Raw genomic sequence first — 25,347 nt, 5'->3', positions numbered from 1 at the left:
GGAATTGAACAACACTAGGGTGATACTTAATTGACATTGATAAGATAAGATAAGAAATACTTCATTAATTCCAAGGAAAATTTGAGTGTCAAAACAGCACTGTCCAGCACACATCAAACTTGGGCTGTGACGATAACCGCATCACCGCAATACTGCGGTCATGAGACGCCTACCGCGGGGTTGAGCTCATTACCGCATCACCGCAATTATTTATTTATTTTAGGGCTGTCAACGTTAACGCGTTAACGCTCATTCACGATTAATCGCGAAACTTTAACGCGTTAATGTTTGAATGCAAATTAATCATATTATCAAGTTTGACCGCAACTTCCTTCTGTAATTCCAGCACGGATATTTACCTGGCTGAATTACTGAAAGGCGTGGTAAGCGCAGATGTGCTGAAGGGCAAATTTCGTTTTAACCCTTTCGCATGTAACTTATTTGTTATGGTATGTAGCGCGCATGTTACCTTATATGGTGTTATGTTTTCATTTCCGTTATTAAGTTTCTTATAGATTTCAGTTAGCATTTGCTATATTTTTAGAGTTAAATCGTTGTTTCTACAAAGCTAAAATTAGCTAGAATTTCTCCAATCTAGTGTTCTAATCACACCAGTTTAATCACACCGGTGTGACCGTACGCCCGAAAGGGTTAAAACGAAATTTGCTGTTCAGCAAATCTGCTGAATGTAAAATAAAAAGACCGTAAAATAAAGAATGAGTACATTTCGATTTTTTTGCAGCACTTTATACAAGCAGTGATTGTAGTAGATAGCCTACCGACATCATGAACGTTCAATTATGTTGCATGTTTAAAAACCATTAGCCTAATGTCCCCTTACCATCTTCTTATTTGTCATTTGATTTGAAAAATAAATAAAAAATAAATAAAAAATAATTAGAAATAATTAAAACTGTTTTAAACTGTTTTAACTGTTTATTACCGCGGGAAGAAAAAATCATTACCGTCACAGCCCAACATCAAACACAACAATAGAATAAAATAAAATAAATAGAAAGGTTGCATCTGTCTGTCTGCAGCAATTATATACATTGTGCAATTCTGCATTGTGTAGTAATTAAATAAGTAGCATATAATAAAATGAGAGTACTGATGTAGATAGAAAAGTTATTGTCCATTGTGCAATGATTATATACATAGTATATAGTGAAATGTGATACAAGAATAAAACAAGAGCAAAATTATCACTATTTTATGGTGTGTAATGTGCATTAGAAAAACATTGTTATTGTTATACATTGTGCATAACGATAATAACAACTGTATAGTGCAATTCGTAACCAGTTATCTGTGAGAAGGAGTGAGATAAATAGAAAATAATTATTGTCCATTGTGCAATGATTATGTGTGAAGGGAAAAAGCATAGGGCATCAAGCATCAGTCAATCCCATGTTGCGGCAGAGAGGGGAGGAGTTGTAGAGTTTGATGTCCGCCGGCAGAAACGACCTTCTGTGTCTCTCAGTGGAACATCTGGGGGAGATCAGCCTGCCACTGAAGGTGCTCCTCAGCTTAACAAGCCCATTGTGGAGGGGATGGGAGGTGTTGTTCAGAATGCTCACCAGCATGTTAAGCAACCTCTGCCCCGCCATCGCTCCTAGTAAGTCCAGCTCAATTCTACCTCCTATGACAGAGCTGGCTTTCCTGAGAAGCTTGTTCAGTCTGTTAGCGTCCCCAGCTTTCAGACCACACCCCCAGCACACCACCGCATAGAAAATGGCACTGGATACCACAGACTGATAGAACATCTGCAGCATTTCTATCAGTTGCAGATGTTGCAGATGTTGAAGGATCGTAGTCTCCGCAGGAAGTAGAGCCGACTCTGGCCCTTATTGTAAAGGGCCTCTGTGTTCTTAGACCACTCCAGCCTGTTGTCTAAGTGCAATCCAAGGTATTTGTAGAAGTGGACTACCTCAACATCTTCTCCATGGATGGAGACAGGGGTCAGAGTAGGCTTATTCCTGCGGAAGTCCATGACCAGCTCCTTCGTCTTGCTGACGTTTAGCTGCAGATGGTTCAGGCTGCACCACTCCATGAAGTTGTCTACCGGTCCTCTGCATTCCGCCTCTTGTTGCCCGTTGATACATCCCAAGATGGCGGAGTCATCAGAGAACTTCTGGAGGTGGCACTGTCTCTGACAAACTGCTCCCTAATGTCGCATACAGTGGTCTGTTGGTCAGGTAGTCCGTTATCCCAGTCACAAGTGGAGCGGCCAACTGCATGCACCTGAGCTTGTCTCCCAGCAATAACCCTTCCAAGTCTCCGGCTCGGATTGAAGATGTTTTGGAAGACTCCACAAAGCTGTTTGACACATCCCTTAAGCACCTCCGTCCTCATGCTGTCAAGGCCTGCAGCTTTGCCTGAGTGGAGTCTTTCCAGTTGCATTTTCACCTGGTCAGTTGTGATGGTTGGGGGGAGTGGTGATGGAGGAGGGGCAGTTCCAGATCCAGGGACCTGAGAAGGTCTGGAGGGGGGCTGTATGATGATTTGGGAGATGTGAATGGTTGAGGGGCTGGGGGGTGGTTGGACAAGGGTTCCAGGGTCAAACCTATTGAAAAACAGGTTTAACCCATTGGCCCTGGCCACACTGTCCTCTCTCATATGGCTGCTGGTCTGACTGTAGCCGGTGCTTCTCCTCATGCCGTTCCACACTTCCCTTGTGTTGTTCTGTTGCAGTCTGTACTCCATCCTCCTCCTATAGGCGTCCTTGCCCTCCTTGATCTTAATATTCAGTGTTTTCTGGACCCTCTTAATCTCCTCCTTGTCCCCAGCTCTGAAGGCCCTCTTTTTGTCATTAAGGAGGGCTTTTATGTCTTTAGTAATCCAGGATTTGTTATTTGGAAAATACTGTACTGTGCGGGTGGGGATGACATTGTCCACACAGAACTTAATGTAACCCATAATGCATTGTGTTAGCTCGTCTATGTCCTTACCATGTGGCTCTGTCAGGACCTTCCAGTCCGTAACCTCGAAACAGCCCCTCAGAAACTCAATTGCATCATTCGACCATTTCTGAATGTCTTGATGGTTGAAGGTTGCTGCTGGACTAGAGGCTTATGTTGGCATACAGTAAATCCGGGGTTTTATTGTCTCTGGTTGGACAGTCAACAAACTGGGTGAAGTTTGTCATGGTGGAGGAGAGAGTCACATGGTTGAAGTCTCCAGATATCGCTGGCTGAAAGTGCTGTAACCAAGTGGATGACGTCACACACTGTGGTCGAATCGACTGATGGCAGAACATAAACAGCAATCATTATCCTTGGCAAATAATAGGGAAGTAGACCCACCGCTAAAAGTTCAATGTCTGGGCTGCAGACTCTATCCTTGACAGTAGTATGCCCCGGATTACACCATCTGTTGTTAATGAGAACGGCAAGCCCCCTCCTTTCTTCTTACTGCTCTTCCTTTGGTCTCTGTCTGCCCACAGTCAATCAATTGTGTATATTCAGGTAAATACAAGTGCACCCTAGAATTAGTGAGGTGTTTGACCTAATTGGTTAACCAGAGATTCTTATATTAATCACTGTATGCAGTAGCAATGGAAATACCACAATGGTAACACTCTGAGGGCTCTTTGCCATTTTTTATTTCGTGTTCTCACCATTTTGATGTAATACAGCATTGTAACCTGTTTATCTTGTGTGATCATTGGCGTCCCAATTCTTAACTGCTCACTAGCTGAACCTCACACATAACTGGTCCAATACTCAGATGTGGTACAACTAATTCTGAATCATAAGTGCTACACAAAGCAAAAACGCCTGCCCTTCCGGCTGCTCCAGCTCCACCATTAGTCTAACCAGTGCCACAAGGCATTTCACCAACTGTCTCTATAACTGGCCAAGTTCTTACATTTAATTTTCCAGCCTTTTTACCAAAGTGGTGGGAAAATATGACTGGGTGCTTATGCTCCTATGAAAATTGTAGCAATAGCATTTATATCACTGCATCAAATTCCTAGATGCATAAAATCTCCGTAATATAAAAGCCCAGCGAGTCCACTAAAATTCTGCCAGAAAGCAGAGCACGTGAGTGAGGGAGATGTCAGAGAGCAAAGAGGGAAAGGGATGGAGAGAGGAGGGAAAGAGAGAGGGAGGAGCGAAAGAGACAGAATTCCACATCAGCCTTACATCTTCCCCTTGTGATGTCACAGCAAACAGAATTCCACATCAGCCTCACTTCTCACCCTTGTTTATGCCATGGCATAGCAGACGGAATTCCAGATCTGACCGAAGGCATGTGACAGAAGCTGTAAAATACAGTTTAACAGTTAGGGCTACGGCTCTCTCTCTGGAGTGCCGGGACAGCCCAAGTGCGAAAAACAAAGGGATGGGGGTGGTCTTTCAAAACACGAGAAGACACTAAGCCATAAAATTTACTCTGACAGGCAAAAGAGCCTGTCCTAATTGTATCTGGGCAACTGTGGCATGTGGAACAAGTTTCATCTTAAAGTGTCAGATTGTTCTGCCGGTTTTCCCATCATCAGATAATGAACTTCAGGGCACAGCCAAGTTGTTTGGTTGTTCAGGTAATAGACTGCCTCACAATGGTGGCTTGGTTTGATTTCAACCAATAAAGGTTCAATGAGAAAAAAAGGATGTAACTCAATGAAAAATACAAAAGTTATCCACAAACTCTTACATAACGCACAAGATTAGACTTAGTACTTTAACTATGGCAAGCCTAGTGAATGTAGCTAAAACAAATTGGGAGAAACACTGATTTTTTGTAGGAAACCACAACGTGTAACCTATAATGTATAATGATCCTGCCAGATTTTAATTGTCTGGCCATTCAAGTGCAGAACAACTAGTTAATGATTCCACACACGATTTCACTTCAACCACTCCCACTGTCAATATTCTATGGCAGATTGAGACTCTTTGATGTTTGCAACTTCCTACAGCAACATCACACTGAATGAGAGCTGAAAAGGTTAAATAAGAGACAACTGCATTTGACAGGAAAGGTAAAGACTCTCCAATCTGCGAAACAGAAGTGATTATTGGAAGCGCCCTTGAGAATGTTGTGTGCCTGTGCATTAAGCAGCTCTACAGGCTGGACAGGCATAGCAGTCCAGTACCCACTCTGTGACAGGTGTCTCCCACAGTGATTATTTCTACACCCCGCTCCAGGTCTGAACATAAATAAATGAGGGAAATGTTAGCTGCTATGCTTAATGCTAATTCCTTTAATGCTAACAAGGATCAGCACTCTGTTCCACAGTGCATTTGCTTTGACCCTTGATCTCAGTGTATCATCCTTCCACAGACATGTATTACTGCCTGCATAGCCCTTTAAGAAATATGGCTTCAGTATAATTCTGTTTCAGACAATACCATATACTGTTTCCTTCTATTAATAGACATAAGTACATGGTATATCACCGTGCTGTTTGTTAGGATAGGATTATTGATCTGTGATATTTGATGGAGGTTAGCTGCTTCAGCCAGTGACAGCTGTATTCCACTTGAACCAAAATGGAGGAGGCTCTGCACAGACACAGACCAAGCCACTACTTGCTAGGCAGCAGCAATGCTGATCAGATCAGCTTTTTCAGTGATAGAATGAGTATGAACAGTGGACAATCTTACCGATTTTCATCAAATCATAAAGATATATAAGTTTAAATATCACCCCTGCATTTCCTATGTCCTCTACCATTCCACTATTCACTACCCATCTAATGTATTTCCTGCTCCTATCTAATAATGACACATCTCTTTCCCATAATTAGTTCTGCAAAGTCTAGCTGTACAAATGGTGACTGATCTGGAGAAAACACATCTATTATGAAAATAAATTAAATCGAAATAATATGCAGTGTGAAATACTGTACCTTTTTGCACTTTAGTGCACACGAGTGCTGTCCCTACACTGTCTCATTGGAGAGGGCTTGTTTGGGGATATTACTGATTACGTCACTGGATAACTGGCAGCAGCTGGCAGCAGATATCAAGCACACCTTTTTGGCTACAATGCAGAAGGTAGTGATTGACAGCAGGTCCTTGGGGTTGAAGCAGAGGTGATTGTCTTATAGGCAGTGACTGACAGCAGGTCCTTGAGTTTTGAAGCAGTGCTGGCTTGTTGGCAGTGAATAACAGAGGATGCTTGGGTTTTGAAGTAGGGCTGGGCGATATGGACCAAAAATCATATCTCTGTATTTTTAGTCTGAATGCCAATATGCACTATATAGACAAAAGTATTTGGACGCCTGACCATGACATTGTAATGACATTGTATTCAAATACATATACTTTAATATGGAGTTAGTCCCCCTTTTGCAGCTATAACAGCTTCCGCTCTTCTTGGAAGGCTTTCCACAAGATTTTGAGTGTTTCTGTGGGAATTTGTGCCCATTCATTCTATACAGCATTTATGAGGTCAGGCACTGATGTTGGACCAGAAGGCCTGGCTCGCAATCTCCGTTCCAGTTCATCCCAAAGGTGCTGGATGGGGTTGAGGTCAGGGCTCTGTGCGGGCCAGTCAGGTTCTTCCACACCGAACTCATCAAACCATGTCTTTATAGTCCTTGCTTTGTGCACTGGGGCACAGTCATGTTGGAATAGAAAACGGCCTTCCCCAAACTGTTGCCACAAAGTTGGAAGCCTAGCATTGTCCAAAAGTCTTGGTATGCTGAAGCATTAAGATTGCCCTTCACTGGAGATATGGGGCCTAGCCCAAACCCTGAAAAACAGGTGTGGCCAAATACTTTTGTCCATATAGTGTATATCTCGGTATTTTCTACGAAGTGGGCTAAATGTTCAGTTGTAAGTCAAAGCCACATGTGAGATGTCACAAGCACTTTTGTTAAAACAGACTGTGATCAAAATAAAATGCAATGACAGGGTTTCCTTCCCTGTTTGAAAACATACAGCAACATGTAAATGAAAAATTATATAAAACAAATAGCCTATATTAAATAAAAATAGGCCTATCACTGAGAATGCTCCTTCAGTTGTTTTCAACAACAATAACAACAATAATAGAGTAGGTTTTCCTCTCCTGCTTAACAAAACACACAGCTGTGCAAATAACAATAAAAATGTAAACAGAACAAAAATAACAACAGGCCTACCCCGTTTGAAAATATACAGCTGCACAATATACCAACATGTAAATTAAAAAATATATAAAATAAATAGCCTATATTAAATAAAAATAGGTTTATGTTGGTAGTACTTTCTGATAATTTCTTTCTGGTAATTCAGACTGTCAGAATATTCTATAGTTATATCCTGGTAGTCTTTTCTGATAAGGTTAGAATATCAAATTATGCTACTTAAAGTTTTACGTTGGTAGTGAGTAGAGTGTGTTGATGGACAAACTAGACTACAAATTTACATGTCAGCATGTAAACTAGACTGACATACAGTTTATGTGATGGATAAATGGTAAGTAGGCTATGCCTATTATTAAAATTTACTTGACAGCATTTTTGAAATTGCTGTTGGATGAATTAATGAAAATAATAATGTAATTAGCTTAGAACCATTTCCGATAAGGTAAAAAAGAATTACCGACCTGGCTTCTAAGGTAGTACAACCTACCTACGGTAGTATTTCCCGATAGGGAAGCAAAGATTGATACATATGACTATCAATCTATGCTACGGTAGGACATTTTGATAAGGTAAAGACAAATCAACAGAACACCGCACAGATGCAGAGGGAGAGTGGGGGGCGGGGTTGCGCGGAGAGTGTGAGAGAGGAGAGATGCAAACACTGGCATGGCTGTATGGAAGAAACGGGTTATGTAACGCAACAACAAACTATATTGATTTAAATGGTATTTTCTCATACTATATCTCGTTTGAAAATATTTCGATATACCTTAAAAAGTCGATATACCACCCAGCCCTATTTTGAAGCACAGCTTATTGGCTTGTTGGCAGTGACGGACAGCTGCAGTATCTCCACCCTTCCAGTAAGTGTGCATTCAAGAATCCCCTCTGCCCCCCTACATTAGTGCAAGTGACACCAATCCCAAGTCTTTAATAATTTGTTTGAGGAATCAGATACAGCTCTATTTCCAGTCCCTGCATTCATCCTGCCATCTCATCAATGCCCCCCTCTGATCTCAGACCTGCCCTTATTTCAACGGATATTTATATATCTGACTGGTGTTTAAAAGTCATTTCAATGATCAATACTTTACCACTTTTACTAAAATAAACCGACCGCTCCTGAAAACTTATCTGCTGATTTCAATTTATCTATAAAAAAGCTGTTCACTATTTTAAAAACAAACTTTGATGAAATGCTTGGTTGGACACACCAGGCAGATCACCTTATGATGCTGATGGCTGAAATCTTCATTCTTGCCACTGACATGACCAGAGCTCTCCACTGGGATGTATAGTTTAGCCCTGGTTACGCTTGTGAAGGGTGTTGATAGTTACAGTTATAGTTATTAGTTAGTTATGTTATAGTTAATAGTCATCCATTTGATTATGGTCACGCAAGGAAGGTTTTCTTTGGCCAGATAATTAGTGAATCAGCTCACTTTCAGCGCCCCCTGGCTGCAGAATTGGACAGGCTAAGGGAATGAAGAAGTTTTCCACTGACTCCATCACAGCTTTCACACTTCCATGCTTTCTGCCTCTCTGACTAAGTACAGTAGAGGGACTGCCTTTCTACACAGCTTTGACTTGACACCACTATCTCACTGTTGAAGCCACATCTATAAAATCATGAAATTAACCCCAGACCAAAGCCATACTGTTGAGGTGTGACCACCTCCATTCATTGAAACTGAAGAAATTGAAATATTTATTATGACTCCAGCTGTTTCTGAGCTACAGCTGCATTTGTTTCTGGATTACAGCTGCAAGTTTTTCTGAATTACAGCTCCACGTGTCTCTGGGATAATACTCCAGCTGTTTCTGGGTTATGGCTGTAGGTTTTTCTGGGCTATGACTCCATGTCCTAAGTCTGTTTCATTGAACAGTAACAAAATACGGCAGGATGCTGCTGGAGAGAGGGGTAACGTGAGCCAAGGTGCTGAGTGACGCCCTGCATTGGGATGTCTGATGAAAGGTATGGAGCAGTCCCTGAGGGGTTACGGAGAGGAAGGGAGGAACCTGAGCCAGAGGTCATGGGGGGTCTAGAGCCACGACAGGGAGTGGAGGACTAGGATGAGATCCCCTCTACCCACAGTGGGGGGTTTACAAGTGTTTCAATTGGTCAATTATTATGAACATTACTATCAACATTATTTTATCTGCTTGTCTAGGGCAACTTGCAATGCTTTCAATTCTACACATCTCACCACTGCAGCTAGAGTTATACCAAAGGTAAATTACCACCACTCTAGCTAGAGTTATATCCTCTCATCTCAGGACCTCAAGTAAAGTTGGTCATTGATAGGAATGAATCAGCTGCTTAACATGAACAGAGCATTGAATTCTAAGCATATATAGCTCTTGCTCTATCACTGCTGTCTAAAGCCCTAATTACCAATCTGGGCCAAATTTCTATACCTGCCATCCATTGTCAGTCACTGTTCACAGGCTGCTCTTAAATCATTAAGCCATTTCAGGACAGTCGATATTATGAATTCTCTCTGAAACCTCCTGAAAGAACTCTCTGAAGCTTTTTATTCTCAGACTATACCATAGGAGTGCACATACATGAGCTGTTGAAGCACATGCTGGGCCAGTGCCCTGACACCAGAAGATTGTAAGTACAACCCCCCACCTCCCATCCTAATATATCATCTTGCATTACAATCTAGCGGTTTCACAAACACCACAACATTTAGGATGAGCTCCAACCCAACAAGCTTGCAACTTGCGCACAACAGCCTATTCATTGCATTACTACAATACAGTGCCACACTGTAAAGCTCTGAGCATTGTAATAATATAGCATAACACCGTGATACTCTCATGCATTATAATAATACAGTGTAGCACTATTAAGCTCTGGAGCATTATAATAATACAGCGTAGCACTGTGATGCTCTGGTGCATTATAATAATGCAGTGTAACACTGTGATGCTCAGGTGCATTATAATAATGCAGTGTAACACTGTGAAGCTCTGGTGCATTAAAATAATACAGTGTAACACCGTGATGCTCTGGTGCATTATAATAATACACTGCAGCACTGTGAAGCTCTGGTGCATTATAATAATACAGCGTAACACTGTGATGCTCCAGTGCATTATAGTAATACAATGCAGCACTGTGATGCTCTGCTGCATTGTGTCATCCTGGAATGTCTTTGCAAGTGAGACCCTGCATGCCGACTTCAGCACAAACAGACCCAGACTGTAGAATCCATACTGTTGGCCAGCTCTCACCTATTTTTCTCAACCTGCAGGCGACCTCCTGCCTATGGTGTGCTAATGAGCTCCTGCTCATCAGATATAGCTGAACTCTCTCCAGGAGGAATGTGCTATGGATTAATAGGGCAATGGAGAAAGCACACTCCAGCACACACACGGACATGCAAACACAATCACATACGCACACATGCTCACACACTCCAACACACACGCACGCACGCACACACACTCTCACAAGCATGCAAATTCCAGCACATGCACACACACACACACGCACATATTCCACCACTGCCATGAATGGCTTACTGCTGCACCTATCACATACTCTTACACCCAAGCATGCATGCATGCGCTCCAACACACACACGCGCGCACACACACACGCCGCGCACACACACACTCTCCCCCCTCTCTGCTACAAAACCTCACCCACAAGCTTCAAACACATCCAGAGGAGTGTAATGTAATCATTCATATTTTTCACTGAGACACAGCAAACACTCCAGATGGGAGGGAGTTGTTTTTGGGCGAACACTGAGATCTGCCCTCATATGTCTTGCCAGATTCCTGCTGCAATATCTGAAATCTAGGACGAAGTTGTTTGTAACTGATCAATGTGAGTAGGACAAATCATGTCAACATTCTACACAGATTTCCTCTGATGACTCCGCAGCCTATTTTTGCATCATATTCCCCAATCCACCCTAACGTAGCCTTCAGAGGGGAAGCCAAAGTCTCTCTGTTGTGGTGGGTCTGTGGAGGGCTCCCAGGCTTAATGTCTCATAACACATTTTACAGACCAAATATCTATGTACTCTTGTGCATAATACTGTACAAATATACAACTGTACTGTACAAATAAAACAGACACTAAGGGCATTTGTACAAGTATCAGATGTACTGGATCTGGTACACCATCCTCCTATTGATTAATTGAGGTGGCTGAGCACATCTCTGAGGTTTGCCAGTTGTGTAATTGCTTTGTGATGAAACCAGAATAGCCAGCGTTGTATAAAGAACACTACAGGTGAAGTATGGTGTGATAGATTTGAACCAGTTACATTCTATTTAAATTACATTTTGTTTGAACTACATTTTGTATTTACCTTCCCACACACACACTTTGCAACAGCCCTCTGACTGATAACCGGCCACATATATGGTTCAAAGGGATGTCCCGGTAGCTGACCCAGTGGGTGTCCCCAGGACATCCAGGTGTGATATGCACTTCCCGATGGGAATGTTCACACCTGCCATTTGGTATACCGCGGACAAGGTACTTAAACCATCACTTGTGGCCATTATGTCGAAGACCTTGATCGGAACGCATTGTCGCTGCTCCCACGCGAGTCTCCCTTTGCGCATCAAAATAAATCTTTTCAATTGAAAAGTGGTCATCAGTGTGTAACTTCGCCGGTCCCGACTTGTTTCCACAAAGGAAGAAAATTCCCAACAGGTGTAACTAACATAACTCCCGGATCACCCTCTGGGAACAGAGAAAATGTGGTCTCATTAATTCGTGAATGTTTCAAGAGCATTAAGTTCTTCACACAAACATGTTGATACAGGGGCAAACAATGTACTACAATCAACACACAAGGATCATCTTGTGAAATGTGCAGCCTACGATAATAACAGCTTGGACAATACTATTATTTGAGGTTTAATCCTCGAACATGAAATGAAATCATGCCAGTAACATGAACCATGTTACTGGCATGATTACTGAAAAGGCTCTGTTCTCCAGCTGATGAGACTGATAACGGCCATATATTACAGTGAATGTGCCGATGTCTGATTATGCTGTTAATAAGGCCTTCAATGAAGTCCGATTTATTTCCCACGCGCGCTTTTATGATTATTACGAAGTTGGTGTACTTGAAGTTTGGGAACTTGTGAAAAAGCGGCTCTGGGCACACAATGCAGGGCTGCACTGTGGTTTGGAAACTTGTGCCAGCCAGAATGCAATTAACAATCAATTGTGTGTGGGTGCAATATGGCTGATTTCACTACTGTTTTAATTGTTCTATTATCAGCATCAGTACAATGCGTACAACTGCATTCACCTCTGTGTCTAGGGTGCTACTATAGGTGTCTACTATAGCTTTGTTAACCTGGTGCACTGACCTGAGTGTCTCTAAGGCACCATCGCTTTGCATATTGCCAGGAAAATGTTAGTACCAAATCAATTATATAGATGAGTAGTCAATGTACATTAACCCACAGACCTTGACTGGACATTATCTAAGGCTATGTCACACAAGCACAATGGTCTTTCATGCTGACTGTTGGTCCAAGATTGTTTAATTATTTTCTGTTTCACTTAATACATTATTGGACTGCCCCTCCTAAATGTATTAGGAGTCAGTGTTACTGTAACCCCTAAAAATACCTCATGTAATTCCATCCGCATGGGTCTGCCATGCACCACTGAAAAATAAATGTGTACAATTGTTTTCCGTCTAACCACTTGGCACATGGCCATTATAAATTCGGAATAAGTATATTGATTGAGTTAAGAGGTAGAACACTCTAGAACACAGCTAAGTCAAAGGTTTTGATGTGTTCTGCCTTTCTTTTCTCTTTCTTTCTTTCTCTCTCTCTGTCTCTCAGACAGACAGACACACACACACCTCCGCAGTAATCCGTTTAAAATCTTTAGATCGAGTCAATGCCATTTTTGCGAGGAATGGCAAGTTTGACCGCGCTCTTAAGTGAGCTGACAAAGACAGAGCCATATACGCAGAAGGTCTAATGTAAAACATTAACGACGTTGTAAAAGTTTTATAGTTCCTGAAAAGTGGACTAAAATCACGCCGATTTCTGACGCTGCAACAACTATATCACTGAGGCAGGATCATGACGTCAGAATCGCTGCCTTAGGTTATCTGAAGGGTTAGATCAGATAAACAGTCGACGGCAGGAGTTACTAATTCAGTTGTGGGTATATTTCTTACAATAAAATTAAAAATAATGTATAGCAATGGTCATAATGTCAACGACGCCAGCTGTATGATACATTGCGACAGTGCAATGATTTTACTCACAGTCATAGGTTTTCCTAATCTTTCCATTTCCATAGTAACACATGGTCTTTCTCGTTCATTCATCGTTTCTGTCATAACTCACTTTGTGCATCGCGAAAAAAGTATTCAGCTGTTTCCTTTCATAAATGGTATTCCCCTCGCCTGCGGCAGTTCCATCGGAGAATTTTTTCCAAACAGTTAAAGAGATTAGGCGGAAACCCGAAATAATAGCGGTCTGGCTTACCTTGCATCCGAACATAAGTGAAAGGGTCCGGTTACTACATACGACCTTACACTGACACATCACCGGAGAGAAGCACTTTAAATTCCTCACAGGCGGAGACATCAGCGCAATGTCCATACACCTGGACGACAACTGTACGCCGCCAGCCCCTGAAAGCCGGAGACGACAGGACAGAATCGTGGAGCCTGGGTGGGAAAGCGACGATACCAAGTGACTTGACTGAGTCTGAACTAAGCCTTTTATCCCGGGCCGTTGGCTGGGTGTCCGGTTGTCGGTGACAGTTAGCGTGCATGTATGCCACTGAATGTTCAAATTAATCTCTGCGTGCTTGTTTTAAATGAACAACGGTATATAGGGTATATACGATATAGGGTTCAGGTGTACCCACTAAGGAAAAAAATGCAAATGCTTCTAATGTTATCAATTCAGTGGGTTACACTTTTTCACCTCCATCTGCTACTCTCACCCTCTCCCTGAATCCCCGCCTACCCCCCCCCCCCCCCTCCCTCTCCCTCTCTCTCTCTCCCCCTCTCTAAATTGACGACAAGCAGAGAGATTCCGGAACCAATACGCTTTTAAACATACGACTCTAAACCGTAAAGGACAGAGTACGAGCGCAGTATTACTTCGATATGTTGGTGAGAAGGGAGTGGGGAGCACTCGAGCTGATAACGAGGGGAGCTGAAGAAAGAGAACAGAAGACTAAACATGGGAGAGAAAAGGCAACAAAAATACGGGTGAAAACATGCCTAGTCCGAGAGGCAAAAGGAAAATGGAAAAACCTGTGAAAAAGGGAGGGGGGCGGGGTGGGGGCGATAATCCTTCTCCTTGCAGGCTGTAACCGGAGTAAAATCCTCAAACGCATGGCGCATTGTATCCTTAGATATTGGATATCATGAACAGAGCCGTGCTCAGTCACAAGCGATCGACACACTGGCAGACACGCACATGCTACTTTATGCGTTGACCACACTCACCCCATCCCCAGCACTACTTCAGATATCACATCGCTTCTTCTTCCGGAAGAATGTAGGTCGTTCGCTTTCAGCCAGTTGCCTTGAATCCTTCCGTTTCTGATGCGCGCCCCTTCGCTCTCTCCGGATTTTCACATGGATATACCCCACTGTCTACCCCATTAGGTTGTTGCTACAGTCCAGTAGGTTGTAGCTACAGAAAAAAGACTGTAGCCGCATTCTTTTTCTGACACGAGCTCAACTCTTTTCGCCGTGATTGTATTATTATTACTGACCGCTTAAGAGTAGTCTGTTCAAAAGCTGTATCAACGACGCCCCCTGGCGAACACCTTAAACCAGTAACTCCTCACTGCCCAGACACATTTGTATCTGGTCAGCAGTTACTACGGTATAATAATAATAATAATAATAATAATAATAATAGTAAGAAGAAGAAGAACATTAATAGAAGTATCATCTGATAGTACAGTTGCGGTCCAGATATAACAACAGAAGAGACACCCTCTACCATCAAACAAATATGGTGGAATACAAGTCCAGTGTATCAATACATCATCACACTCTCCTCTTTCTGTTACACACAAACACACCAAGGTCACCCCCGAGCCTTATCTCATCTCCCTCAGTCAGTCCCTCTCCATCTCATCCCCTTTTTTCTCTCTGTGAGTTTGGCACCAGCCCAGCAGTGTTCAATAGCTGCACTTGAGATCTGGCTGCCACCCATTAGTATGGATCACACCTTGGAGAGGAGAGGCTGCTACAGAGAAAGAGTGTGTGAGGAAAAGAGAGAGAGAGAGAAGGTGAGAGAGACAGAGAGTGACAGAAAGGTGGCACAGAGGACATCTCTCCAGCACCCTTCCCAACACAAACACGAAACACTTTCTGTCCCACTAATATACAAACACATACACCAACCTATACAAGTGGAGAACTCTGATAATCGCTCTACCTGTTTCTATCTCAAACCCACGTATACATATACATCACACACACACCCACAGACACAGTCTCTTCATTTCCTTATCCACAACCAACTCCAAGAGCTAGAAACTAACTGAAACTAAACTGAGATCATAACAGATTGTAATTCAGTGTTGCTGAATTTTGGGATTGTGCAAGCTCCATGTCATCGTCACTGAAATATCAGTAGATACAGTATCTGAGTACACGACTGCTGACTGCTTCCCCAGATATCAAGTATAAACACATTTTGTTACGGATCCAGTTCACCAAGTGCTGCTCCAGACAGCTCCAAGGCTGACAAGCTGAACCTAACACACCGATGAGAACATGTGGGGCCTCCTGGTTCCACCCCTGTAACAAGCAGCACAAATCCAGTTCATCTGTGCCTTTTAATCTCAAACACACCCCGGGGCTCTGCAAACACCAGGGTAAAAGCATACTGCTATTGCAAAGACCCACTGGCACCAAAAGCAGATTATCAGTAAATGCAGTGAAAATATTAACTTAATGAAGAGGCTTTGAGGGAGGTACAGATGAAGACCGAGTGCAGTTAAAGTGATTTTGACAGAATGGGTAAATTATTTAGAATATAATTTTTACATCTGAAGACACGGAACATATATGAAGTTATTTTTGTGTCTTTTTTAACACAAGCATAAAAGACAGTTTTGAGAGCAAATTTCTCGCAATGCAATCAAAAATCAAGTTTGTCTTTATTGCGTCACAAAAAGTTTTGATTGCAAATCAGTCTTCTTTGCTTGCGAGTCAAAGAGTTTTGCTTGCAGGTCAAAAAGTTTTGCGAGTCAAAAAGTTTTATGAGTCAAAAAGTTTTACGAGTCAAAAAGTTTTGCTTGCAAGTCAAAGAGTTTTGCTTGCGGGTCAAAAAGTTTTACCAGTCAAAAAGTTTTGGTTGAACTGGACATAATGGGCAGGATCTACGCTGATGGATGAGAGAAGAGTTTCTGTTGGTGGGTTTGACTTGGATCAACAGCATAGCTACACCCATAGATACAGAAACGTAAATACCTCATTGGCCGCTGCTGTATGTTGCCACTATGAGTCTGCGTGGTCGCAATATTGGAGTGGTCAAGAGCCGCTACTAAACAAATACAATGTGTATTGAGAGATGCAGACTTCTCTATGAAATCGACTGTAACTCGTTTAATTCTGAACTGATTTTCATAAAAATCTGGTTTGTAATAAACGTGAGAAATTGAACATGATACTGGTTACTTAAATTCAGTTACTGGAGACGGATCTAATCAGCTCTATGCCAAAACATTAACCTTCTGAGTAGCCACAACTTCCTCTGGGATATGCAGGCTCTGCTCTGTGATAGGCAACATCAAGTGTAAATTATTTAGAATTTCAGCTTTTGTGAGTTTCTCCAAAAATGTAGATTTCTATATCTATTATATTGTTACAAAGCTGCCTGGTTGCTTGTTATTGTATTAATAATTGAATCAATTCATTAATAAAATAAACAAGACTATTTTTGTTCCCCGGACTCCAGTTAAGAGAATAACAACCAGTCAGTTCATCCGTACACCCCAAGACACATATGATAAGTCTACTTCTGCAGGCTGGACAGTTGCCATTACACAAACAATGCACAAACATTGTTGATCTCAAATATTTTATTTTCGTCTTCATTAATTCACTGACTCCAAGTATCGTGCAACCGTCCAATTCCCTCATAGCAAATTTCTGACAATAAAAACAAGAAAAGTGCATTTCCTGAAGAAAATGCAGAGTGTGATTGCAACCCAGCAGCGACAACATGCTAACGCATATGAGACAATCGCTAGGACGTGGCTAAGTGGTTGCTAGGGTGTTTCTAGGTGGTTTCTAACCTGTTACTAGGTGGTTGCTAGGGCATTGCTAGATGGTTAATAAGGTATATGAGGTGGTTGCTAGGGCATTGTTTGGTGGTTGCCAAGGTGTTGCTAAGTGGTTGCTAGGGTGTTGCTGGGAGGTTTCCAGGGTGTTGATAAGTCGTCGCTAGGGTAAACAATATGGTCGCTGCATGTTGCTAGGGCGTTGCTGGGTGGTTGCCAAAGTGTTGCTAAGTGGTTGCTTGGTGGTTGCTAGGGTAAACAATATAGTTGTTAGGGACACACTCACATTTCATATGACCCAATGCAGCATATCCCGTGGCTATTGATTAAATGGTGACCAAGTGGTAAGACTTTGAAAAATGTATTGAAGTCAAGGAGAGGATTGAAGGAAGAATAAACGAGTAACAGACAAATGTGGGGTCAGTATGGGTTTCAGTGAGTGTTAGGTGGCATGACCTGAGCAGCATATGAGGTACTGTGACCGCAGGCCGAAATGTGACTGAGTGGTAAGACTTTGAAAAATGAATTGAAGTCAATGGGAGGATGGAGGGATGAGTGAACGACAAAAAGACAAGTGCGGGTCAATATGGCTTTCAATGAGTGTTGGGTGGCATGACCTGAGCCAGCATATGAAGTATTATGACCGTAGACCGTATTGTGATTCCACCCCAGCAGCGAAAATGTGGTAACATATATGAGACAATCGCTAGGAAGTGGCTAAGTGGTTGCTAGGGTGTTTCTAGGTGGTTGCTAGGATGTTGCTAAGCAGTTTCTAGGCTGTTGCTGGATGGTTGCTAGGCTGTTGCTAGGTGGTTGCCAGGGCATTACTAGGTGGTTGCTAGGCTGTTGCTAGGTGGTGTATATGAGGTGGTTGCTAGGGTGTTGCTAGTTGGTTACTACGGCATTGCTAGATGGTTACTAAGGTATATGATTTGGTTGCTAGGGCGTTGTTGGGTGGTTCCCAGGGTGTTGGTAAGCAGTTGCTAAGTGGTTGCTAGGGTAAACAATATGATCACTGGGTGTTGCTAGGGTGTTGCTGGGTGGTTGCCAAAGTGTTGCTAAGTTGTTGCTAGGTGGTTGCTAGGGTGTTACTAAGTGGTTGCTAGGCAGTTGCTAGGGTAAACAATATGGTTGCTGGGCACACACCCACCTTTGGTGAGTGTTGGGTCACATGACCCAAAGCACCATATCAGGTCCCGTGGCTATTGGCCAAATGGTGACCGAGTGGTAAGGTTTCGAGAAATGCACTGAAGTGAATGGGAGGATGGTGGGATGAGTGAACAACAAAAAGACGAGTACAGGTCAGTATAGCTTTCAATGAGTGTTGGGTGATTTGACCTCAGCCAGCATATGTGGTATGTTTTCTGTTGGCCTAAGTGTGACCGCGTGATAGGGCTTTGAAAAATTAATTGAAGTCAATGGCAGGATGGAGAAATGAATAAATGAGTTAAAAAACTGATGAAAAAAAGGCAAAAAGACAAGTGCGGGTCAAGACGGTCTTGGATGAGTGTTGGGTGATTTGTCCCGAGGCAACATGTGAGGTATGGTGGCTATGGGGTGAAAAGTCACCGAGTGGGAAAGCCATGAAGCGTGAGGGGGGTGATTTTGAAAATGAATGGGAGTCTATGGGAAAAAAGGGATGAAAAAATGACAAAAACCGGAGAACGAGTGCGGTTATGGCTTATATGTATACAAGCAACCCGATTGGGGTCACAGTTACAGTGGGTTTGGGGTCGATAACTGTGGGAGGAATAAGAAGAAGAAGAACAATAAAACTATTGGATAACAATAATGTGTTTGCTTCGCAATCACACTAATAAACCTATCGGATAACAATAGTGTGTTTTCTTCGCAATCACACTAATAAAACTATGGGATAAGAATAGTGTGTTTGCTTCACAATCACACTATCGGATAACAATAGTGTGCTTGCTTGCGATACTTCGCAGTCCCACTAATAATTGAACAGCCTCCAGGGGGCAGTCGCTGAACTGTACAAACTTTTTGTTTAAAAGTTGCAAATGTTTGTAGGCCTATGCACTGTCTACATTTAGCGCCCACCTTTGTATTGTGTTTGTGAAGTTTCCAGAAAGAAACACGTTTAAGTACACAGAAAAACATGTCATTTCAGTACAGTAAAGTCACACAGCGAAGTGACACAGATTCTATTTGCCACATCGTTAGCTACTCCCCAGGGTAGCTTTAAAGAGAAATTAGTTTGGATGTATTGAACAAACAGTATATTCTAAGTAAACTAATTTAAATTGAAGAGTTCTGATAATTAAATTCAGCTGGTGTAGTGCATGGGTGGAACAAATACGTGGCAGGACTTTTACTTTCTGAAGCCGGGGTTTTCCACCTCTGAATTTAACGCTGAGTTTAACACTTATTTAGAACGTGTCAGTCACGTCGGTTATTGGGCTTCCACAGTTGCTGTAAGTTTACACCAAATCAACACCTTTGTTAAACGTTGGAATTGGTGTTTGTCAGATGCCTTCATTTTTAAACGTTGTGTTTAACGCCCGATTAGAACGTTTAAGAAACATTTCTTATTGGGTTCCTTCCATTGGTGTCAATAAACACATTTGGTGGACGTAGTTTACATGTCGGTTTTGTTGAACACCAAAATACAACCCAAATCAAATGTTGGTTTTGGTTCAAATAACGTGCTTTGCTACTTGGGTTTTAGTTTTCCGGTTGAAAATCGCAGACATAGGGCCCCGGGAGGTGTGTTAGCCCTGGGCCTCAAGGAGGCTTAATGCAGCCCTGGCCATAGGTGTTTGATTCTATGTGCATTCCTTATGTGTTCAAGAAATTATGGCGAGTTTGCTACTGTTTACAAGTTTGTACAAGTTTATATGTTTACAGGTTAAATTCATAGCAAATGAAAAGAAATTTCATGTTTTGCATGTCTTTTTTTCACTGCACCGAAAATGTACCGAACCGTGACTACAAAACCGAGGTACGTACCGAACCATGACTTTTGCATACCGTTACACTCCTAGTGTGTGTGTGTGTGTGTGTGTGTGTGTGTCTAAGTTGGGGGGTACATATAAACACATACATATATATATACACACACACACACACACAGGTCCTTGAGACTCCCTGTCTGCCAGGAGCTTTACAGGAAGTGCTTTGAGAGACATGAAAAACACATAAGAGAAATGTTCTATAGTTGCATTAGTTATTCTCCCTCATCATCAGAACCATGTGAGGAAGGGCTGCTGCAGCTCATAAAACTCCAGGTCAACCAGACCCCTCCAGATCAGCTGCCATGTCTGCATGTATCCCAGCATCCTTTACAACTCATACCATGGCTTACTTATTAATTAATTGGTGCATGATTCCCTAATCATTGCATCAGCCCCCATTTACAGTCCAATCAGCTAATTACCATTAAAGTGCTCTGACTGTACCCCACTTGTTTATCAATTCACAACATGGGGGATAAGTAGTCTAATGAACGTCTCACACATATATAAGCACATGCATGGATACCTGTACACATATACACATGTATACACCTACACAAACATACACACAGGCACACCCACACACTAACTCTGGCTTGTGATGGTGAGTTTAAGAGTGGGGTTATTTCTTCACAGTGCAGACAAGACATAGAGGCAAGTAGTCTGCACACCTAAGGTTCTATATCCCATAAGCCCTCACAAAACAATTCCTCACATAGCAATCTCACAGAGAGATACGTACCACATACCAAAGACAAAGCAATACAGAGCTATATACTACACACTCACAGAGACAGAGCGGTAAGGCTATGTACCACACACACAGAAGCAGAGCTGTACATACCACACATGAGCAGAACAGAGTGGTACAGAGCTATGTACAACACATGCACAGAGACAGTGCTGTACGGCTGTGTACCACACACCAGCAGAGACAGAGCAGTAAGGCTATGTACCACACACACAGAGACAGAGCCGTACATACCATATATGAGCAGAAACAGACTGGCACAGAGCTACATACTACAGACATACAAAAAGACAGGGCAGTAAGGCGGTGTATAACACACAGAGACAGAGCACTAAGGCTATGTACCACACATGCACAGACAGAGCGGTACATACCACACATGAGCAGAGACAGAGTGGTACAGAGCTACATACCACACATGAGCAGAGCCGGGGCAGCTTCCTGCGTCCTTTCATCAGTATCAGACAGGAAACCGCCCCTGACTGGCACTAGCCGCACAGTGAAGGGAGGAGGTGTGTGTAAGGGGGGCCGGGTTAGGGAGCGGCGGGGACAAAAAAGGGGGGAGGGTGGGGGGTTTGGTGCTGCAGAGGGCAAAAAGAGGAGGGATTCTTTTTTCTAATGAGCTGAGATGGATGTTGGGTCGTGCTGCACTGGGCTCAGACAGGGAGAGAGAGGGACTCATCAGTGTGTCTCCACAGTAAGCGTGCGGGAGGGGGAGCAAGGGAGAGTGAGAGCAAGACAGAATCTCACCTGCCCACTTCTGCTACAAACCGTGAGCACTGTTATGTGTTCTCTCCCCCATACCCATTGCAATTTTGTAAATATCCTTGGTGGCTCAGGCTGGAGAGTGAATGCAGATAGGCAAGAGAGGAGGATGGGGGCTGGAAACAGGGACTAGCCTAATTCATAACCCCTCATGTGTCTTTTAAGCATTCCAAACAGCATGGCACATTGCATTACCACACTGTAAGTGGCTGTACCACAAAAGCACTTACTGTGGAATACTGGAATACATTGCTAGCATTAGCATTACAAAACATGCTGCAATTTTATTACAAATCATGTTTATACAATCAATAATTATATAATACCAAATCCTTGAGCATCATCATTTGAAGCCCATAAAGTACTTACAACCTCCTGAAAAATTTCAACCTTGAAATTTCAGGGCCATTTATACTTGTGTTCACATGACATAACTTGCATTGTATGTTTCAAAATGTACAATGTTTGGCAACAGTGTACAAGAGAATTTATCAGCATACTATATACAGTATAGTATAGTACATGACAATATATAAACTAGTCACTATATTCCTACTGCACTTTTATTACAGTTGAGTTACTATATTCTGTATAGTTGTTATATTCTCCTCCCTGATGTCACAGTTCAGTTGCTGTATTCTCCAGACCCATTTGCCTCTATCTGCATGTGTACTGTGATGTCACTCTTGGCTGTGTTCTCGTGTGGTACAGTATTTGGGATTTTAATGGCGTTATTTAAAGAAGGTGGTAATTAAGGGATAATCTCCAGTGTAAACATACTCCCACAGAGTGGGATGAAGGGAACAATGACTCTACTCTCCCCGATTGAGGATGAGGTTCCCAACGTTTCTGCAGCGCTGTGGCAACGTTACTCTCTCTCTCCAGCAATGGCCACATTAGCCCTGAGTTGGCATTGTGCATTAGCCGGGTACGGTGATGAGCAAAACTGAGTAATCTTGGAAAGGAGGTGACTGGCCTGGAGCTGAGTCACTCCGCACTCTGGCAGGGAAGATTTTTCCAGGCCTGCCATGCAGCACCGACATACCAGAGTTCTTACCAATACTAGTCTCCACTACCTCCACACCGCAGGTCAGACAAATGCACCGTTGTCCATCTATTAGTGTTTCCCACACTCCCTCTGTTGTTCCCTGCTCATCTCTCTGTCACCCCTCCTTCCCTTACACACTGCCTTCATCTCTCCCTCCTTCCATCTCCCTCTCAATTCTATCCACGATGCCCCTGCCATGTTGTCATGGAAACAATGGGGCCCTGATAGCTTGGTTGCCAGGCAACTGACATCACCAGTACAAGGAACATGAAGATAAAAACTCAGAAACAAATGACAAGAGCAAAGGATGTGGGGGGGGGCACTGGAATTCCAACATGTATGAGAGCTAGCGTGTGTTTGAGTGTGTGTGGGTGTGTGTGTGTGTCTCTGTGTGTCTGTGTGACTGTGTGAGTCCATGCACATGTGTACATGTGTGTGGATGTCTATGTAAGTTGGTGTTTGTGTATGCATGTGTGTGTGCGCATGTGTGTGTCTATGTAAGTGCAGGGTCTTAAATTAACCTTTTCTTGTCCAGCAGACAGGGTGTTTGGTAGACCACCCAGTCAGATTTTTCACCAGCCATATTGAGGATCATGCCACATTTTAACTAGATCCTGCAAGGTGTAGCATCATTGTATATTATTAGCTAAAACAGCTAGCTAGCAGCATAATGCTATAGCTAAAGCTGACAGTCAAATCATAGAATTGTTTGCTACTGCTACTATCTAGCTATTTAGCTAGTCAGACTGACATTATTTAAATACATAGAGAAACAGTGAAGCTGGAATCAAATTTACTCGCACAGTCACTCAAAATCAGACTGGGGTCTCTCCATTGTCTGATGGTATGTACCGTTTGAAACATTGTATTCTTTTATTTGTCATCTGTTCTCTGTGTGTAGTTAATGTCTCTGCACTTAAATCAGTATCTGTGCCAGCTTTCAGAATATGTGATGTAACAGACACAATACAGGATAATCTCACTCACCAAACATACCTAATTAATTGTGGAATTGAGGTAAATCTTGCATTACAAGAATTTGCATCACGCTCTCATATGTTGCTTGTGACTGTATGGCAAGTTGCTTTAACATAATACTAATACAAATTATAGATATCTCCAACTCATTTTTACCTGGACATAATTAAAAGTCTACATACCCATAATGTAATTTTGGTCTCAATTCCAATTCAAGAGACACTATATGGACAAAAGTATTTGGCCACACCTGTTAATTATTGAATTCAGGTGTTTCAATCAGACCCGTTGCCACAGGTGTATAAAATCAAGCACCTAGCCATGCAGTCTCCATTTGCAAACATTTGTGATACAAAATGGGTCGTTCTGAAGAGCTCAGTGACTTCAAGCGTGGTACTGTGATAGGATGCCACCTTTGCAATAAGACGGTTCGTGAAATTTCATCCCTGCTGGATATTCCATGGTCAACTGTAAGTGATATTATTAGAAAGTGGAAGCGTTTAGGAACAACAGCAACTCAGCTACGAAGCGGAAGACCACTTAAAAACACAGAGCGGGGTCAACGACTGCTAAGGTGCATGGTGTGTAAAAGTTGCCAATGCTCTGCTGATTCCATAGCTGAAGAGTTCCAAACTTCCACTGGCATTAATGTAAGCACAAAAACTGTGCAGCGGGAGCTTCATGGAATGGGTTTCCATGGCCAAGCAGCTGCATGCAAGCCTCACATCACCAAGTCCAATGCCAAGCATCGGATGGAGTGATGTAAAGCACCCCGACACTGGACTGTGGAGCAGTGGAAAGGTGTTCTGTGGAGTGACAAATCGCGCTTCTCTGTTTGGCAGTCAGATGGGCGAGTCTGGGTTTGGCGGATGCTGGGAGAGCGTTACCTGCCTGACTGCATTGTGCCAACTGTGAAGTTTGGTGGAGGAGGGATAATGGTATGGGGCTGTTTTTCAGGGTATGGGCTAGGCCCCTTATCTCCAGTGAAGGGCAATCTTAATGCTTCAGCATACCAAGACATTTTGGACAATACTATGCTTCCAACTTTGTGGCAACAGTTTGGGGAAGGCCCTTTTCTATTCCAACATGACTGTGCCCCAGTGCACAAAGCAAGGAATATAAAGACATAGTTTGATGAGTTTGGTGTGGAAGAACTTGACTGGCCCGCACAGAGCCCTGACCTCAACCCCATCCAGCACCTTTGGGATGAACTGGAACGGAGATTGCGAGCCAGGCCTTCTGGTCCAACATCAGTGCCTGACCTCATAAATGCTCTACAGAATGAATGGGCCCAAATTCCCACAGAAACACTCCACAATCTTGTGGAAAGCCTTCCAAGAAGAGTGGAAGCTGTTATAGCTGCAAAAGGGGGACCAACTCCATATTAAAGTATATGTATTTGAATACAATGTCATTACAGTCCCTGTTGGTGTAATGGTCAGGCGTCCAAATACTTTTGTCCATATAGTGTATCTA

The 25,347-nt window shown here is 42.8% G+C and overlaps 1 protein-coding gene across 5 annotated transcripts in view; it reads right to left on the bottom strand.

The window, feature by feature from the left end:
- The window catches only part of LOC118791641 (disks large homolog 4-like), a 117,169-nt gene that overhangs the window by 65,327 nt on the left and 26,495 nt on the right, over positions 1–25,347 (bottom strand). For 4 of the 5 annotated variants that reach the window (XM_036549079.1, XM_036549082.1, XM_036549083.1 and 1 more), the window contains exon 1: positions 13,357–13,401. The exons of the other annotated variant lie outside the window; for it this stretch is intronic. In XM_036549079.1, the coding sequence (XP_036404972.1) occupies positions 13,357–13,389 (33 nt within the window). In that variant the 5' untranslated portion in view covers positions 13,390–13,401. Of the gene's footprint in view, positions 1–13,356; positions 13,402–25,347 lie in introns of those variants that run through there. 5 annotated transcript variants of the gene reach the window in all.

This window comes from Megalops cyprinoides, chromosome 16 (genome assembly GCF_013368585.1).
Source record: "Megalops cyprinoides isolate fMegCyp1 chromosome 16, fMegCyp1.pri, whole genome shotgun sequence".
NCBI classification, from domain to species: Eukaryota; Metazoa; Chordata; class Actinopteri; order Elopiformes; family Megalopidae; genus Megalops; species Megalops cyprinoides.
Note: the sequence above shows the minus strand (reverse complement) of the source record. Positions and strands in the feature narration are given on the sequence as shown.